Source organism: Scleropages formosus, chromosome 1 (genome assembly GCF_900964775.1).
Source record: "Scleropages formosus chromosome 1, fSclFor1.1, whole genome shotgun sequence".
Taxonomy (NCBI): Eukaryota; Metazoa; Chordata; class Actinopteri; order Osteoglossiformes; family Osteoglossidae; genus Scleropages; species Scleropages formosus.
In genome coordinates, this window is record NC_041806.1 from 7,518,324 (window position 1) to 7,537,954 (window position 19,631).

Consider the following 19,631-nt stretch of genomic DNA (forward strand, 5'->3'; position numbering starts at 1 on the left):
TAAAGAGCTTAAACATCCCAGTAAAGATTCTTGTAGTCCAGAGATGCATTTATTATAACTGTTAGATTTTTGGACTTATTTACAGATTCAAGCACAGACAAAACTTGACTAGTGGCTTTGGTGACATTTGTGAAGAGAGACGCCAATGAGCAGCTGGGTCCCAACAAGTCTCACCTCGTTTTAATTCAGTTTTGAACCTGTCGACAAAAATGTACAGCTTTCATCCACAATATGCAACAATGTACTGAATGCGGAGCATTTTTGACAAGTCAAAAGAAAACAAAGACACCTTAAACCTAATCACAAATGGTCCCTTTTAAACACCTTTACTGATGACAAACACAAAAATACCGTGCCCCAGTTATTTCGATCATTTAACATACTGCATAAAATGTGTGGTTTTACACTGTGCATTCCGTGATCTAATTACAGCGCTGCCTCAACTATGACTCAAACCAAAGACAATTAATATACCCGGAAAGCATTCCGATTCTAGAGAAGTGTGTACAACTTGTTCATCCCATGGTAAACGGTAATTTCATATTGCTCTCAATCCAGGGGAAAACTGATTGCTTCCATTAACCTGGACTTTTCCCAAATGCATATAAAACACCCAAAGACAAGGAAGTGGTTGTTCATTTCCCTTTAGACTGTAATGCACCTTCTCTCAACATGTGGGACTCGCTCTGCAAGGACAACGTTCAACTCCCTCAAGGCAAAGGACTTCCCGAAAAATAAAAAAATTTAAAAAATTAAAAAAAAAAAAAAAAACTGCAGGAATCAAAAATGGAAAACTTCATTGCATTTTGTGGACTCCAGCGATTGAGTAACTACTACCAATTAAATGTCTGACCACACTAATCCCAGCAAGTGGAATGTGCTCCACGTCACTGAACAGTGTTTCATCGTCACACTAAATTACCCATCAGCCACCACTCTGCTCCCCATATAAGGGTTTTGCCCCAGCTTTGTTTACAGTATACATTTCTTCCCCCCCGTTTAAAAATGGAGCTGATGGACAGTGAGAAAGCAGCTGCGGCCCCTTCTCCAGAGCCCCCGTTCTGAAACTCTGCCGCGACTCCACACAGACAGCGCGCTGCCTTAGAACAGAACCACGCGATGCCATTTCAACTCAATCGAACCCGACTCCATCGGCCACATTAGTGTTTGATTTTTAGAAAAGCCTTGCTAACAGTAACGTTAGAGTCTTTCGATTTATTGGTTTCGCTGTACACGTTTCGCTCTAATGTTACCCCTTGATCACTTCTGTCTGTGCAAGGGAGGTGGAGGACACAAAGGATTACACAATTATTAAAAAGCAAGACCTGTCACTGTTTTTAATTATTATTATTATATATTGGATTACCTTCTTTTGTTGAGTACTGAACTATTCACCTCTATGCACATGATATGGCATTCTGATCAGAACTCCAAAGCCCATTTCTTGGTTTCATCCATGAGGCATGCTGAAGCTGTCTGTCTACAAGAGCAGCTTCCCAATGATGACACCGATGACAAAGAACACCACGCACAGGGCCAGGGCTCTGGTGTTCGGGCCCTCCTCCTTCAACATCGAACCCGAGGCTGGCGGAGAAAACGAAGAGGGAGAGGCAGACACCGATGTGCCCTTTCTCAGCCGAAGACCATCATCTTCCTGTGTGGGAAACGCGTATTTAGAGGAACACCACCACGAGCCTTCGGGAGACCACTGGTCTACTCTAAAGAGCGCGTTATAGGCGACGACTCAGCTGGACCATTTACAGTGCTGACAGAGCAAACTTTTTGCTCACCTTGAACTGTTTGTTTTCTTCGCGTAGTCGCTGGACCTCCATCTGCAGCCTTTTACACTCCTCCATGATTTTCTTCACTTCGCCATCATCGAGGGAAGAGCTCACCGACTTAGACAGCGTGGAGGGTTCTGACTTTAGGTTGGAGGAGAGCACTTTGTTGGTATCAATATCATGCTGCAGGGACACGGAAGGAAGACCTGGTTCTGAACAAAATCTACGCAGCTGTATTACTCTAATAAACCTGTACTTTAAACACCTTCCCACCCATAATTAGCCAAGCATGAGGGGAAGCAATTCTGGAGAGTGTTGCGCAAACACTTAAAAGCGGTGATACGGATAAGAGTCACTGATAAGGGCTCGGAATGCATCGTTTTCACAGCAACACAAACTGCGCTTTTCTCGCAACGTTCAAAGACACCAAGATGGGCATACCGTTTTCTCATTCTCTGATGGAAGCTCAAAGACGCATCTAAGCTTGGAATCCATGAGATCCTCTGGTTTTGCCTCCTTCCACTGGGGGAGAGAAGCAGGGGTCAATAAAGTGGACTCTTGACTCGTGGGTTGGAGGGAGACGCAGTGCAGCAGACCAGAACAGAAAACAGACTCACCACTCCCTCCATGTCCGTCATGTCAGCTGGAGCAATTATGGACTGAACCATGAACTTGTGTTTGCTTTTTTCGTTCGGATCATAATCAAACGGCTGCAGCATAACTGAAAAGACAGAAAAGCAGAGCTTGGTGGAGCATTTTCAGACACGACCTTGAATAAATTTAACCTTGTAATTAAATAAATGTAACCTGCTTCTGTTAAATTACCACATTATTTGCCCGATGGGTTACGTGACTTTGTAACATACGGTGCTTTAAACGTGACTGTTGACAAATGGCTGCTAAACTCCCATTACATTTATTTATTTGACACTTTCCTCCAAAGCGACTTACAATGTTAAGCAACTTGCAGTGATTTAGCTATATAAATAGCTGGGCAATTTTTGCTGGAGCAAATAATGTCAAGTGCCTTCATCAAGTTTACTACAAGATGGAGGTGGGATTCAAACCCAGGTCACGAGTGCAACCTGAATCAAAAAGTCACTCCAACAACGTTTCCTTTTCGCCGTTCTAATTCAATTTACAAACCGCACTCCGCCTACATCCGTGATATGAAGCCATGCCTTATTCTTGCACGCTAGCAAGGGGGTTTCGAGGAACTCCCCATCCAACCTGGAACCTAAATGTCTTAAGACAATATTTTTACTTCTTTGCGGCAGTTTTCAGCACCTTGCCGGAAGGAGAAAAGATGCTGGAAGTGTACTGATTACTCTTTCAAAGAAGAATCATTACTACTGTTTTAAAGTACAATACAGACACCGCCTGAGGACAGGAGGTCTGACTAACGCAATAAACATCAGTGTGTCAGACTTGTAGTTTCCACATTTCACAGGGCAAACAAGCGTTCAATCGTCATAGTCAAATACGCGTTTACATTTCGGACTTAGCCCGTAATGTTGTCGTTGTCAAGGTAACCCTTTTGCTTAGCAACTCATTATTACACAGCTGATGCAGAACGCTGCTGCACCAGTTGTGTTTGACCTACCAGAGCGTTCCCATGCATCTCCCCTCCTTGTCTCTCTGTATTGGCTTCCTATATCTGCCCTTGTCAAATTCAACACACTGGTTATGGCCTACAAAAGCATAAATGGAACAGCTCCCAGATATCTATAAGACCTGATCATCCGCTACACCCCAACCAGACTGCTTCGCTCCTCCACATCTGTCCGCTTGGTGGTCCAACATAATAAAAGGCCCCAAAGCAAAAGCACAAGGTTCTCGGTTCTGGCTGGTGGAACGACCTCCCCCTCTCATTCGGAACTGCTGAATCTGTGCCCACATTTAAAAAGAGTCTTAAAACTCACCTCCTCCAGACTCACTTCTCCCATCATCTCTTAGGTTCATCTAATGTGTAAATGTTCATGCTCTATAACTGAGATAACTGCTGACACATAAATCTTCACGCAGCTACGAGTGTATTACAATGTAAAAGTTTTTTTTTTTTTTAAAAAAAAAATCAGTAGGAATGTGATTAGGAATTATTGTCGATATTTGGATAAACTTAAGCAGCTACTCGTGCGATGTACATTGGTTCATTTGGCAGAAAGTAACAGATTACTTTAGAATCATGCATCTGCATCCAAGTCTTTTTCCTCTTAATGTAATGCACACTTTGTATTTTCTATGAGGAAGTACATCACTTTGGAGAAAAGTGTCTGCTAAATGAATCAATGTAAATGTTTGAGTGTACGTGTACAGTATATATTATAAAAGGACATCTGATAAATTTTAGCACAACCTTGCTTTCATTTATTCAGCTCTAGTAAAAGCCAAGTAAACTACTCTACGCTAAGCAGTTGTTGGGGGCACTAACAACAAATTTACTTTATGTCCAGGCCACACCACCACCACCGTGCCCTACATCACACCCCAGCAACTGCACAACGTGTTGTGCTTTAGTTGTCTACAACTCTGTATCCCGTACCTTGAAAGAAAGATCATTAAGGTACTATATGAATACACTGGTTCCCAGAGGTATCATTTCCACTCCCACTTATCTTTGTCATGATGAAAGTCAATAGCACAGGACACCAGCTATGCTGGCTAACTTTTACCCATCTGTGTACGCTCAAAGCCTGCGTACCCAGCGGGGACAGAGGTGATCACACACGAAGGTGAACTTGGAAAGCCAATCACACGAGCGGTACTTCCCCGGGTTGTGAAGGGAAGCCCGAGATCTCAAAAATAGACCTTGGGTCACATTAGAACCCATAACCCTGGGTCTGTAAGGAAACAACATTACCTGTTGAGCCACCACTTAAAATGTTGAATTCAAACACTAAACAACATCCAAATGATACAAATACAAAATTGTTACCAAAGTAATAGGTAAAAGTATTTTAAAACGAGTTTAACATGATGCCATTACATAAAAAAAAGATGTAAACGCGACACAAAATGATTCAACAATGCTGATGCAATATTCTTGCCTGTAGTCTCAGTCAATCTAGAGCTGAACTGTTAATGATTGACAGGTTTACTTGACTCATGCATGTAACCTCAGCCTTTCAATTACAGGCTATAATTTATTCTAATAATTAATGTAAAATACATATTATATATAAATTATATATAAGGGACAGCTGGTACTGGTAGTGTAATAGTTAGAGCTGCTGCCTTTGGACCTAAAGGTAACAGGTTCAAATCTCACCTCTGCCTGCAGTACCGAGACTTACCCTAAATTGCTCCAGTAAAAATTGCCCAGCTGTATAAAAGGGGGAATAATTGTAGGTAAGTTGCTTTGGAGAAAAGTACCAGCTAAATAAATGTAAGGTGAGGTCTAGAAATGACAACAGCAGCTCACAGCGTGACAGAGCTCTCGGGGAAGGACTAAGGCGTCTCATTGTAACCAACTGTAAAGGTCCCGGAGTATAACACCCTGACACCCGATCTAGGGGGGTAAGAGGATACCCACTGAGAAAGTAACACCCAGGAAGGAAATGTAATCCTTGGGCGGCCTCACCCACACTGCCCACTCACTGAGGGCACAGCTGCTACCCGGGGCCGTGGATCCCATCACAACATGACCAACTCTCTGTTGAGCTATGTACACAATATGAAAAGTAAGTGACCAAGTGTGTGTGTGTATATGTGTGTGTATGAGTGGATGGAAGGTGCCACATGGCCCATTTAGCAATTTTATGATTAGTGACAAAAACCAACACAAACCACCATACTACTCTTAATTGGCGTTATTGAGAAGGACGCTGCTTTCAGATCATCGCCACGACACAGCCCAGGGCTGTGTCACGTCCAAAATTAAATCTGCCCACAAGCCGTGGCCACAAGAACGGTCCTCAAATCTTGGCGACAGAAATGCGAACTTGCTGTAAAGTCACCCTTATCTTTGTCCCAGTACTAGCAGTCACTCCAAAGTCATCCGTGCTCCTAGTTTGAAAGAACATAAGCAAAGTAAATGAATGCAGATAAATTACAAAGAACAAAAAGTACATGTTCTTTATTTACGTCTTTATGAGGAACATTATTGCAAACTATCCTGTCCAACCACTGGATAAGTACACTGGGGTAACAGCTATATAGGCAATAGTCACTGGGATAATAGTACATGTATTTCGATTCATGTACTTTACGTTTCGATATTTCGCACTCTGAGATGTACTCAAGGCTGCGTGGATAGGAAACAGGTCGAGAAATGAGCGGAAGTTTAACTTATGCATGTGATGTGCGTCATACGAGAGTTCATTGAGCAGAACATTTAAAGGTCTGAGATGTCGCTTTGGAGAAAAACATCTGCTAAATGAATAAATGTAAAGGAAGAGGATTTTAACAGTAACCCAAAGCGAACATTCCAGATAAGTTGCTTGTCATCCTCGGGTTTTACTTTTTTCCCTCCCTTCCATCAGGGATACTGCTCTTGCTCAGGCATGTCGTACTCCTCCAAGCACACGACACTCAAACTCCACTTTCGTGGAAATGAATCCTCAGGGCATCACTCAACACAAGCGGATTTCAAGGATACGAGCCGAAGCAATCGCGTACCTATATATCGCGACAGCTTTCAAAAACAAATGCTCCGTCACGGCAAACTGTTCGATCACAGCGAGGAGGTGCGGCCCGGACAAAACTTTGGATGAGAAAGCATACCAGACACGTTGATGGAAGTCCCTGCGTCGATGACGCCGCTGTTGGGCCGGACGCAGTACCGGCGCGGAGCAGTGGTCTTCACTTTAAAGCACACATTTTTGTCCGTTGGGTTGGCGAGTTTCAGCGTCGCGGTGACAACATCGGTGAACGGACCTGCGGCGGAGAGCGCGGCCAAATTTGTAAGGAACATCCTCGATCCCTCCGAAGGGAAGCTTTAAAGGTTAAAGCAACGTGTTCAATCACACATTTTGGGAAACTCAGAACTTTTTGATCCAGCTATTGTTTAGCATTGCTCCTCGACTAAAAAGAACGCTATCATATTAAATGATTTTTTTTTTCTGTTCATAATTATGCTTTCATTTAGCTAGTTTTCCATACATTCCACAACTTACCTTATGTCAGTTGAATATATGATTATGCATTATATCAGCCAGATGTGTAAAAATGACACACACACCCAGCGACTGACACCTGGCATACTAAAGGATAAATATAATACCAAACTCTTACACGCAAAGCGTATCAGCAGCTATTGAAAAATCGTGGCCAACGCAAACACACCTTGCTCGCGGCTGCCGTACACACTGTTGCAGAAGCCACAGATGCGTGCAGCTGGAAACTGACTTTTACATTTACGTACCCGGCTCACACTTTGGAACTAAGCATACAGAAAAGTAACCAAAAGTACGTTCAACAGCAGATAAAGTGACTCGGAAGCTATTCCTTTACACTTATATTTAGCCAGACGCTTTACTACGGAGTAATACACATCTCCAGGAAGATTACCAAAAAAAAAAAATACACCAACAGAAGGAAAGATTTTGGTGGTGTGATTCTTGAGCACAGTTATTGTGTCACACACCACAGTGTAAAACCAGTTCAATCTGAAGCTGCCCATAGACTTTTTATTATGAAACACATTATTATTAACAATAATTAAACTGTATGCAATGGGGCCAATGGGTGCCGCAGCAGTTAAGACAGTTTCCCTGCAAACAGAAGGTTGCTGGTTCGAGTCCCGCTGCTCTTGCTACGCTAAATTGACACAGCAAGGACACCCTGATAAGTAAACCACGGGAAAGTTGCTGATCGAGGATCAGATGATAGAAAACAGTGAGGCGGACACGAGCGGAGAAGCGTCGCGCTCAGACACCGGAGGGGGTCGTACAGTACTGCCGGCCACAGAGGGCCACGCAACGGTCACGTGCCTGGCAGGGGGGCCGCGCGAGACGGCGCTGGAGCCGCTGACACGACACGCCTCTCTCTCTCGGCGGCACCGCGGTGCCACGGCCTGCCGCGTCCACCTCAGAACGTCTCTACACTGAGGCGGGAGTCGAACACAGCCGAGTGGCCGCCCGTGTCCTTCGACGTGTCCGGCTGACAGGTTTCGCGCCGCGAGGCCGGGCCTCGGAAACACGGCGAACAACAGGGCCGAAGCCGGAGACCGAGTCCGCAGACCGAGTCCGCAACGACGCAAGCGGCGCAGCGCCCAGCAGCCAGTGACCGCCGCGGCCTGGCCCGCCTCGGCCCCCGAAACAAGTAAAACAATAAAAATGACACCAGTGACAGGAAAGCGACATTACAGTGTATATATTCTTCCCCCTCATAAACTGGTTCTCGCGTTCCTTCCTGTGTGAGATGTTTCGTCGACACGACAAGACGCACTGACACACGTACGAGGCCCTCAGTCTGCTTTGCTCCGCTCTCCTCTCCTCTTCCCTTCCTTTACCTCGGAACCTGAGCTCGTGCTGTGGCTCCAGCAGCAGGACCTGCTCTTGCCTCGCCATGTCCGCGCGCGCTCCCTGTCTGCCCGCTCCTAAGGATAGAGCAACCGCTGCGCTCCGCAGAGGGGACCGGCGCGCTCCCGCTCGCGCTCCAGCCGTCCGATCTCGCGGACACTGGGATGTACCCAGAACAGCGCGAGCTCGCCGCTGCCGAGTGACGACGCAGGAAGCAGCTGCTCGCGATACGCCCACTTACGTCATCATTCGAGCTCAGATAAATTAAGTTCCGCGAGGAATGACGGGAGACTGGAAAGGTGGAAAGATTAGTGTTTATTTAAAAAAAAAAAAAACAGAAAGAATTACAGTGCTTGTTGTTTGTTCAGTTTTCGTCACGCAGTTCAGACTAGTCCCTGTTACTCATGTGTAACGTTTGCTGCACTTTTAGCATAGATAATATTTACGGACTTAGTTGGATATTTTACATTTACATTATAATAATGATTATTATCATTTAGCAGACGCAAGTTTTGTCCAAAGCGACGTACACCTCAGCAAAAGAACAATTTTATGCATTACACTGAGAGAAGGAGACATAGCTGCAGACATGAAAGTCTCAAGCAAACCTAGTTTGTTCCCTACCACTTGCTACGTTTCAAACGTAGGTTTTTAAGCATGATTTATTTAAATAAGAGTTTTAAAAAAAAAAAAAAAAATCACACGCAATTCTTGACTTGCAGTCACTTAGTCCAGTACCTTCATTTTTGCTGGGGTACCTTGTCGCTGCCTAAAATTGAGGAAGAGCCCATGCCATGCCATGGCCCACTCGGTGTTACATTCGACTTATGAGCTTTTCAAGTGAGTAGTTCGTAAGTGGGGGACCTAGATTTTTTAAATCCGAATCATAGAGACCACAAGTGTTTCGTACAGCGAAGCTATATTTGTCAGACAAGAAGAGGATCACTAATCCCAGACTGGTAGTGTACTTACCAGTGAGCCCCCTGAAAACATGAATATTTAAAACAAAGTAAACAAGTTAACGATTCGAATGAACATTTTAGAGGATTTTTACAGTGAAATTTACGTTTAGAATGCTGGACCATAGTGGTAACAGTGGATCAAACGCAGTGGTAGCAGGACGCAACTACAAACGTGTCGCTGAGGTGAAAACCACAGCTCTGTGCCAATAAAATATATGGACCACACAAGGTTTTATTCGACAACACCTCGTAAAATCATGAAGTACAATTTTAAAATAAAAAAAAAATATTATTATGCGTCTTTCGTGGGTCTAGCGACGTATTTGCGGAACAAAGGTGTCTTAGTGAGTGAGGTCACCATCGAGGAGTGACGTAAGAACGGGTGACGTAACTGAAACGCCGTACAGCGAGGCGTCGTATAGCGAGGACGCGTTCGAAGTTAGAGATACTGGGACTGTTACTTATGGCTGGGTGGCTCTACCTTAGTGATCTCGCTGTAGTAAATCAGGGTGATCCTTCTGGAAGAGTCTGTTTCTCACAGTCCTTTAGAAATAATAACAGTGCTGGTGGTACAGTGGCTTCGAGCTGCTGCCTTTGGACCCAAGGGCACAGGTTCGAATTTCACTTCCAGGTGTAGTGCTTTTGAGCAACATACTTATCCTAAGCTGTTCCTGGAAAAATTACCCAGCTGGGTAAATAATTTGTTAGTTCAACATTGTGAGTTGCTTAGGACAAAAACTTCAGGTATTTGTGAATGTTTGCTATTTGTTTCAGAATAATGCCCCTCATGTTATTGCTTATTGAAATACCTTGGTTAACAATGTCCCGTTCGAGAAAGTGTACCCAGCATTTAAAAAGATCTAGGATGGCATAGATGTAATTGTTCTTTCTGTACCATGCACCTGGAGACTGTGTCCCACCTTTTATGGAAAGTATGGTGTCTCTAAATTCATTCTTGATGAAATGTAAAAGGTTTTTTCTTTGCTTCATGGATACAGCATATGCTGTGTGGATTTTTACACTATGAAAGAAACAACAGGAAACAAGCACGTTATCAATTTAATAATTGTCTTAATCAAATATCATATACAAGGTTCACATTTGCTAACAAAAAAAAACTGATACGAGAATCTGAAAATCTAAGAATTTGATGCGTAAAGCCTATTTATTAAGGACTTCTAATAAAGCCATCAAGATGAGAAATTACTGCAAGTTTTTTTTTTTTTTTTTTTAATCTGATGTCACTGCAGTCATTTGTCATGTCCCCTGCCAAGGCTTGCTGGTTCTGTGTCAGTGTTCTTGTATTGTGAGTTCTTGAACTGTTCATTTAATTGAAGGTTGAAGGAAGGAAGGATGAATGAATGAAGGAATGAATGATTTGTAAGTGGAGAGGGGGCACAAGGGCATGGCCGGGCCGGTCTCTGGTGGGTCTGGGGTTCGACTCCTGCTTGGGGTGTCTTGCGATGGACTGGTGTCCCGTCATGGTTGTGTCCCCTCCCCCTCCAGCCTTGCGCCCTGTGTTGCCGGGTTAGGTTAGGGACAACCGGTTTCAGCCTGTGTGTGTGTGTGTGTGTGTGTGTGTGTGTGTGCGCGTGCGTGCGTGCGTACGGGCGCGGCCGTGGAGCAGAAACCCGTTTAGGGTGACGCGCTTCAGCACTCCACCCAGCAGGTGGCGGTATAACTTTTTCGCAATCATATTGTAGCCGTTGAAGAAGAGGACGAAGAAGAGCAGAAGCGGAAACAATTTGAAGAAGTCGCCTGGGAAGGGGTGCGGAGGAAAGTGGCCTCGACAACCCCGAAAAGAAGCGTGTTGTCCTTCATTTCGCACGGAACGAACGGCAGTAGCAGCCGCCGCCCCGCATCACCATGTCTTTGCTGGGGAAGTTGTTCGGCGGCGCCGGCAAAGGGGGCAAAACCCCGAGTCCGCAGGAGGCGATCCAGCGGCTGCGCGACACGGAGGAGATGCTGACGAAGAAACAGGAGTTTCTGGAGAAGAAGATCGAGCAGGAGCTCCTCACGGCCAAGAAGAACGGCACGAAGAACAAGCGAGGTGAGGGGCGTTTTATTCTGTTTCGTTTCGAACCTCGGGACCACTATTTTTGACACGGTTGATGTGTAACAGTGCTAGCTCCACCCAGTGCCAGTGGAGACAGCAGCTTTACACACTATAATCAAATCAGTTGTCTTTGTCATTTCGACCATATAGTGAAACTGAACAGGACAGTGTACAAAGCTACTTACAGAACTACGTAAACTAAAGTGCACGTGTGCAAACATCAAGACAGTACTGTAAAATTTACATTTATTTAGCAGACACTTGACTTTCTCCAAAAGCGACTTCCACCAATGAACTCTAGTGTTATCAGCCCACACACCTTATACACTGCTAGATACACTACTTGCACTGGGTCACTCATCCGCACATCAGCGGAACACACTGTACCGAGGACCCGGTACCGAGCCCTGCGGGACACCGGTTGAGAGAGGCAGAGAAGAACGACAGCTTCGCCAGACCACTTGGTAGGATCTGTCTGATAGGTGGGACTCAAACTATCTTAGTGCCGCTCCTTTGATCCCAAGCTGGTTAAGAAAGGAGAGTAGAATCCGGTGGTTGGTTGTGTCGAATGCTGCAGGCAGATCGAGGAGGATGAGGACCGAGGAGAGGGAGGCGGCTCTACCGGCTTGGAAAGCATCAGATGCCGCCAGAAGGGAGTGACCCAACTTTGAAACCAGACTGATAACCATCGAGGAGATGGTTCCGTGTGAGGAAATCAGACAGTTGATCACAGGCTGCCCGCTCTAGAGTTTTAGACAGGAAGGTGAGGAGAGAGACCGGTCTGTAGTTTTGGAACAGATTTGGATCTAGGGAGGGTTTCTTTAACAGAGGTAAAATGAGAGCAGTTTTGAAGGCAGCTGGGAAACAGCCAGAGGAGAGTAAGGAGTTGATGATCGTAGAGATGAAGAAGGAGAGTTGCGGGGAAACGTTCTGTCGGAGTGACGATGGGATCGGATCAAGCTAGCAGGTGGTGGCTCTTCGTGATATCAGGAGGTCAGCGATTTCAGATTCGGAGAGTGGCTTGAATTTGGAGAGGATAGCTTCGCAGGGAGGTCCAGCGCGACCCGGGCAGGTCGATGCTGAGAATTTGACAGTGATTGCTTTGACTTTTCTCTGAAAAACAAAGCAAAGTCATCAGCAATGAGAGAAGGGGGAGGAGGAGGTGGCACAGAGTCTGTGTGGTTTTTTTAGATGCAGACTATTTTGTTATGGTTGTAGGAGGTTTTTAGCTGAAGAGACAGCAGAGTGAAAAGCAGCTAAGAGTGACTGGTAGGCATCCAGGTCCGAGCGAGTCTTGGATTTACAACATCTTTGGTCTGTAGCCCGGAGTTTGGTCCTGTTAGCTCATAACCTCTCAGTCAGCCATGGGGTAGCAATGGGGCGTGCTGGTCTAGAAGACAGTGGTCAAGGGTGGAAGATAGGGCAGAGAGGAAAATGTTAGTGGCATCACGTGTTGATAGATCTGAGAATTGTGCAGCAGAAGGGAGAGCGGACAGTGTAGCAGAGGCAAAGCAGGAAGGTGAGAGAGATTTTAATTTGTGGCGGAAGGTGACAACGGGTGCAGAAAGGCGAGGAATTAGTGGTGAGGCAGGGTTGAAAAGAAATGAAGTGGTCAGAGACATGCAGCAGAGTGACAGAGGATAGAACACCCACAGTTATGGGAAAATACAAGGTCAAGACAATTGCCTGCTTTGTGAGTAGCAGTGTATTGGGACAGGAAGAGATCGAAGGACTGTAGGAGCAACAGAAGGCAGCTTGCATGACTGTTGTCGACATGCAGGTTGGAGTCACCCAGGAGGATCAACGGAGTGTTCTCCCCTGGCAGAGAGCTCAACAAGATTTGAACCTATGGGGACAAAGGCAGCAGCTCAAACCACTACACTACCCTGCACAACCTAATTGAAATGCATACGTTGCGTAAACCCAAAACTTACTTTTACATGCTTACATGCATTTTTACTTGCTGTTTTTAAATCCAAAATGACTACCATTGGATTGTCCAGATTCCAGTTTGCTACCAAGCATCCTATTGTTCTTCACTCTAAAGGAGCAGTTGGTAGTGGTTGGTGCTGCTGCCTTTGTTCTCAAAGGTTACATGTTTGAATCCCACCTCCAGCTGTAGTACCCTTGAGCAAGCACTTATCCTAAATTGCTCCACTAGAAATTGCCCAGCTGTACAAATAACTTCAGGTATCTTAACGTTGTAAGTCGCTTTGGAGGAAAACATCAACTAAATGAGTAAAGTACATTTTCAGCAGTGCATGTAAATTTCCAACCTTAAAATCTCTATAATGGAGCAGCTGTGTGATACATCGCAGTCCTCCTTCATTAACCCTTTTGTCCCACTTGTCTGATTTGTCTTGCAAACAGCTGCCCTGCAGGCCTTGAAACGGAAGAAGCGCTACGAGAAGCAGCTGGCGCAGATCGACGGAACACTCTCCACCATCGAGTTCCAGCGGGAAGCGCTCGAAAATGCCAACACGAACACCGAGGTGTTGAAGAACATGGGCTTCGCGGCCAAAGCGATGAAAGCGGCTCACGAGAACATGTAAGCAAAGACCAGCCTTGTTTCAGGTTTGCCGAGCATGGTTCCTCTCCTCCCCAACCATTTTCAAACTCAATTTCTTTTCTCCCACATGTTTAAGGGACATAGATAAAGTGGATGAATTAATGCAGGACATAACTGAACAACAGGAGCAGGCACAAGAAATTTCTGATGCCATTTCAAAGCCTGTGGGCTTTGGAGAAGAGTTTGATGAGGTAAGACTTTTTTTTTGGGGGGGGGGGGCCTCTGCTTGCTGATGTAATAAAGTTTTGTTTAGCTGACGTGAATGAGCGCATGTGAATTGACCATGTTTTGTAGGATGAACTTATGGCAGAACTGGAAGAGCTGGAACAGGAAGAATTAGACCGAAATTTACTGGAAATCGGTGATTCAGAGAATGTCCCTTTACCCAGCGTGCCCTCTACGTCCTTACCCTCCAGGCCAGGTATGTCTAAATTAGAGGTTGGTGTTAACCTGTTATCCTTTCTCCTGTCACACCTCTTACAGGTTCCCCAAGAGCAGGAACAGGGTTTTCAGCCAGGGGACTGCTGTTTACCAGTGTTTTGCCCCTTAACTTAGTACATCTCCTAGTGAAGGGGCAGAGACAAGGACCTATCCCTCTTATCTTCTGTATATCACTGTCCCTCCTCTTGTGAGGGGTTAGTGGCCTTCAACTCCCACTTCTCATCAGCCATAACCATGTACTACTATGTTCAGTCTTCCTTGATCTCCCTCTTCATTGTGGTACCAACCACTTCCACGTCTTCAAGGTGGCATCATCTTGATGTGCTTAATAGCCTCTGGTCGTGTTCTTAGTCATTTCTTATGTCACGTGTAGCTTCATTCACTGTTCTGTTTGTTGCACCTGCCTGTGTATGGGCACAGAGAACGTGTCATCCTGTAGCCTGACTGTAGTTCCTCGAGGTTTGCACTAGACCTGCCACACATGGCAAGGCTCACCTATCCTACACCGTTGGTGTATGATCTTCAAGCAAGGCAGTGCATGTCTTATCTACCCCGATCGGGAAATTGAGACCTGTATGCAAGACTTTTCAAATGTCACATTTTTCACTTCAGTACATTCTTCCACTTTGTTCAGCTTCCATGGAGCTGCTTTCTATTTACATTGACATTTAGTCATTTAACAGACGCTTTTCTCCAAGGCGACATCTCATAGCAAACGTGTGCATTACATTAGCACAAAGAGACTTGGATGCAGAGTCATGATTCTAAAGCAGAGTTGGTTCATATGGTGGTAAATAAACTAATGTACATCTCAACAATGTATACATGTATTTCTGTCTTGAATCTTTACCACCTTAACATTTCTTTCCATCCTTTCTTGTTGGCTTTTGACTAGCCAAAGTCCAACCAGAGGTGTCCAACATGCGGCCTACCATTTTGTGTAACATGGCCTGCAAGAGCATGTGTAAATTAATATACCCTATAGCTGCCATAAATATCTTTTATTGGATTGCATCATAATACATTTGTAGTTAGATGTATAGCAAGTCATGGTCGCTCATCCTTTAAGTTCATGTGGTTTTTATTGTCATTCCTCTATATAGCTTGCGTACGGTGGAACGAAATGTTGTTTCTCCAGGGACCGTGGTACAATACAGAACAGCACGCAGGACTACATAAAGTGCAAATACACAACAATGTGAGATGAGTACAGGACATGGGCTGTAAACTGTAGTGTATGGAGTCATGCTGGGTTAGCTGCTTGACTGTGCCAGGTGAGCATTGGGAGGCAACAGGGTGTTGAGTAATCTGACTGCCTCAGGGAGGAAGCTGTTGCGGAGTCTGCTGGTGGTGGCAAGGATGCTCCTGTACCTTCTGCCAGATGGCAAGAGGGCAAATAGTCTGTGAGAGGGGTCATCCACAATGTTGCTGGCTTTGCGGATGCAGTAGTTGTTGTATGAGGTATCGGTGGTGGGTAGTTCTGGTGGTAATAGTTGGTGGGATCCTTGATAATAGTTCTGTTTTCCATAGTTTGTTAATATGCTGTGTTTTTCTGTCAGCTTTTACAGTGAGTTATTCTTTGTGAATAATATTTGTATTTACGTGAACTTGAGTGCTGAATATGACTGGCGAAGGAACCATTGCTTCTTTATTGAAATGCATGAACCCATTTCTTATGTCTGTTTCAGTTCTTAAAGAATGTAACGTTAAAAGACATTATGGAATCAAACATCGATGTACATTTGTCAAACTCCAAGGCCAATTTTGTAAAGACAAGATATCCAAACTAAAAAGTGAACCTTTGGGAAAGCAATGGCTTTTCAAGAGCACATTCTCTCATTTGTAATCACTGGTCAAAGCAAGCAATGCAGTAGCTGAAATTATTGCAATAAATTGAAACAATTTCCTGGCAGCAAATTTGTAAGGACTACTGTATATAGAAAAAGTTGCTGTATATTTCCTGGGGGGGACAAACTCTTAGCTTATTGTGACTCTGGGGGGCCATTGGCCAGTGTAGTGTTGTGAAAATTTTACAATCAAAGGGTTACAATTTTTTAAAAAAATTTTTTGTTAGTATCAGTTGCTTAAAGAGTCAAGCTTGATATGGACAAGTCCAACAATTTCTCCTTTTTTAGGCTTTTAAATGAATTGTCATGCAAGAAAAATACCTTATCAATCGCGATATGGGACAAATTATACTAATATACTGTCTTGTTAATATATTTAACACAGTTGCATTATAAAATATTTTTCTAACTGGACATTATAAGATGACCTATGTCACTTACTTTTTTTCCCTGTTCCTCTTCCATATGTGTTGCACTCAAATTAATAATTTGAGTTAAATTATTATATTTCGTTATAAATTAAACACACACACATTGGCTGAAGCCGCTGCTCCCAAGTGGGGTCACGGCAAACTGAAGCCTAACCTGGAAACACAAGGCGTAAGGCTGGAGGGGAAGGGGACACAGCCAGGACGGGATGCCAGTCTGTTACAAGGCACCCCAAGTGGGACTCGAACCTCAGACCCACCTTAGAGCAGGACCCAGCCAAGCCTGCTGCGCTACCGCACCCCCTTAATAATAAAATAATAACTCAAATTAATCACAATGATAATGACCCTTAGCCAAAAAAGCTTTGGCACCCCTGGTTTAGACTGTGCCAACCATCTGTAGATGTCTTCCTGGGTTTTATCCTGTTCCCTCTGCGCTTTCAGTGTGTGCCTGGCCACTGGTGACTGTCTCATTAATCGATACTCAGTTCTACGTGTAATGCAAGCTGTTATCCTGTTTGTAGCCTATGCAAGACGTGAATTGGTAACGTCAAACCTTATTAAACATTTGTGTTATAAATTCACTAGCAGCACAAATACTACAAAAAACAAAATTAGCTTTCAGACTGAATCGCCATTTCTGAAGGTTTAAACCAAATCATTGCTTAATTTATTCAGTACAGTAATGGATTATAATGGTGATAATCATAAAGCATATATGAAATATCAGAACAACTCAGGGGCTTATTGTTTTGTATTTTTTTTTTTTTTTTTTTTAAAACCAAGAAAACCCAACAGACTGTCACAGTACCACCAATAATATATTGTTGTACTTTTTCTCATCCATACAGAAAAGAAGAGGGAAGAGGATGATGATGACATGAAGGACCTGGAGCGCTGGGCTATGGAGGCCATGTAGATGAGGGAAAAGGACTTTTTGGTGACTGTCGTTAGTTTGATTGTTCTTTGTAGGAGGAAGTGTAATGATGCTGGAAGAAAAGGAAAATGAACAAGAATATAGCCCCTGAGGTTAGTGAAAAGCTGAAAAAGGGATGAGTGGCAAAATAATAAACTGAAAAAGTTACTGCTGTCTGACATACCGGTGTGCATGCAGAAGTACTGACTGAACCCAAAGCTTTCAACCTGGCTTCAGACCTCTATGTTCCGCCAGTAATTAGAAGCTATTGTGGTGTCCTACACATACTACCATTTCACAAAGGAGGCTACAACAGCAGGCTTTTGTATGTACTTAACAGCCTGTCAGTTGCCCTTAAAATCTGTTTTGGCTCACCAAATAGCTCTTGTGCAAGCTCCTCCAGATCTGTAAAGTTGCTCTTGAATTCTTAAACATAGTGCTACATGTGCCACTTATTCGTTCTTTAAGAAATTAGTTTATTTTCCATCTATTTAGTATTGGACAATTTAACAGTCTCAGTGTACCACTTACAGCTTCAATGAAAGTCAGTGATGAAAAAATCTAAAGATTTAACCTGATCAAACAATAAATTGCCTAATAGTTTTATACCTGAGAAAACATTTGGTGGTTAAGTTGAGATGTTGTGGACAACAGGCTGCACTTGAGGAGCCACTGCCCCTCCTCCATGTGGAACCCCTGTACCCTTGCTCGTTGTGTTATGTTTTGTCCAGTTCCTGTAGTAAATTATTTGTCTGGTATTTTTCTGTATTGCAGTGTAGTCCGTAAAGGTGTATGTTACTTATCTAGCTGACTGAAAATGTTAGAAAAATGATTTTCAAGAACAGATATTGACTGCTGCTACCCAGTTAGCCATTTGTATACATTTTAAATAATTGTGTATCTGCAACTACAGCTGAATGACTGCAGTCAGTGAACTATGCATGCTGTAATGTATCACAGTGCCTGTCAGCTGTAATCCTTGCTGTTCTGGTAACAGACACAAGAGCTGATGACTGACTATCTTCAAGCATGTTTCCCAAATTCCACCTTTTTGCTATAGCAGCATAAGCAAGGTCACCAAGACAATTTCACTTGCTACAAGGTTGTCTTCCACCAGACCCCTTGCAATGTTTCTTCTCTGTTAAATTATGCTGCACATATTGGTTCGTACTGGTTTCGTGTTTAAAAAAAAAAAAAAAAAAAAAAAAAAACCTGTTGTGTGTAGCTTGGCAGTGCAATGTCTGCTGACTGATGTATTGACTGGAAAAGTGTAAGTTTGCTGAAGTGTATATATCTGTTTGGTGAGCATTGAAACACCAGCGTGTGCACCTTTAACCCCCAGCTTTTAATGTTGGATCCTTGTAAGGTGCAGGACACCTATTGCAAAGTGTTTTATAATTTCTGGCTTCATAGTTTGTGGTTTGCAAGGGAAAACACTATAAAGGAATGGTAATATTTCATTTGGAGGATGTTTTTGTTTCAACGTGACCCTACTCAAAACATCTTAAGATGAATAGCTAGATCTTTGAATTTGGAACTGAGGTAAATCTGAATTAAAATTTTTTATTTTTTTTTCCCCCCCCCCAATTCCACAATATTTTTGTTTAGTGCTGCTAAATGACCCAATAATGTTTATGGCTATAACTAAGCATTACAAGTAATTTTCATGTTGAGACATATAGTTTGAATATACTGTGTGTATTTGGCACAATTAGAGCGTATGCAGAATCTTGCCACTATTTGACTTTGCATGTCAGATATGCTTTGCATGTCAGATCTTGCAGTTCTTCTGTACCTCTGACTGGATTTACAAATCAGACGTACTTGCAGACTCATAGCACTTAGAATGATGTTAGATTCACCAACTGTGGAAGAGGCCCTGTAGTGGAGCTTGTGTATCATTTCAAATCTGTGTTCCAAATTGTATAAAGAAGTGAAAATATATTTTAAAATGTTTTCTTGGTATTTGAAAGTATTATATGTGCAGCTGATATGTTTACATTGACATGCTCTGAAAAGCATTGGCATTGTTTGTACTGTATTGAGGGCTGTTGCTTTGGTTACGGCCTTCTCTTTTCATAAAAGAAAATAGAAAATGGTTAACGTTAACTAAGGAAATAAAGCAATCGCTTTATATTTCCTGTGGCTGCATATGAAGAGAGAGTAACAC

General features: G+C 43.6%; 2 protein-coding genes across 3 annotated transcripts; one reads left to right on the plus strand and one right to left on the minus strand.

Moving 5' to 3' along the window:
- Window positions 1-158: 158 nt before the first annotated feature.
- On the minus strand, window positions 159-8,461 carry LOC108930464 (vesicle-associated membrane protein-associated protein B-like). Of its 2 annotated transcripts, none has more exons than XM_018745710.2 (6): window positions 8,233-8,461; window positions 6,504-6,656; window positions 2,399-2,502; window positions 2,223-2,303; window positions 1,791-1,922; window positions 159-1,654 (listed from the first exon to the last, which is right to left on the minus strand). In XM_018745710.2, exons 1-6 carry the CDS (start codon window positions 8,288-8,290, stop codon window positions 1,481-1,483), a joined length of 702 nt encoding a protein of 233 aa, XP_018601226.1. In that variant the 5' UTR covers window positions 8,291-8,461; the 3' UTR covers window positions 159-1,480. The 2 variants fall into 2 exon arrangements, with proteins under 2 accessions (XP_018601226.1, XP_018601225.1); XM_018745709.2 differs by having other exon boundaries at window positions 1,791-1,964; window positions 8,233-8,460.
- Window positions 8,462-9,911: 1,450 nt separating this feature from the next.
- LOC108930437 (charged multivesicular body protein 4b-like) lies at window positions 9,912-18,638 on the plus strand. Its single transcript, XM_018745675.2, has 6 exons — window positions 9,912-9,948; window positions 10,908-11,254; window positions 13,631-13,808; window positions 13,906-14,020; window positions 14,124-14,250; window positions 17,397-18,638. Exons 2-6 carry the CDS (start codon window positions 11,071-11,073, stop codon window positions 17,462-17,464), a joined length of 672 nt encoding a protein of 223 aa, XP_018601191.1. The 5' UTR covers window positions 9,912-9,948; window positions 10,908-11,070; the 3' UTR covers window positions 17,465-18,638.
- Window positions 18,639-19,631: the final 993 nt, after the last annotated feature.

Coding starts and splice junctions, on each gene's coding strand:
- LOC108930464 (XM_018745709.2), bottom strand. CDS start 8,290: ATGGCGAGGCAAGAGCAGGTCCTGCTGCTGGAGCCACAGCACGAGCTC. Junction 6,657..8,232: donor GCACGAGCTCAGGTTCCGAG/GTAAAGGAAGGG, acceptor TCTCCGCCGCAG/GTCCGTTCACCGATGTTGTC. Junction 2,503..6,503: donor GACTTCCATCAACGTGTCTG/GTATGCTTTCTC, acceptor CTGTCTTTTCAG/TTATGCTGCAGCCGTTTGAT.
- LOC108930437 (XM_018745675.2), top strand. CDS start 11,071: ATGTCTTTGCTGGGGAAGTTGTTCGGCGGCGCCGGCAAAGGGGGCAAA. Junction 11,255..13,630: donor CGGCACGAAGAACAAGCGAG/GTGAGGGGCGTT, acceptor TCTTGCAAACAG/CTGCCCTGCAGGCCTTGAAA. Junction 13,809..13,905: donor AAAGCGGCTCACGAGAACAT/GTAAGCAAAGAC, acceptor CACATGTTTAAG/GGACATAGATAAAGTGGATG.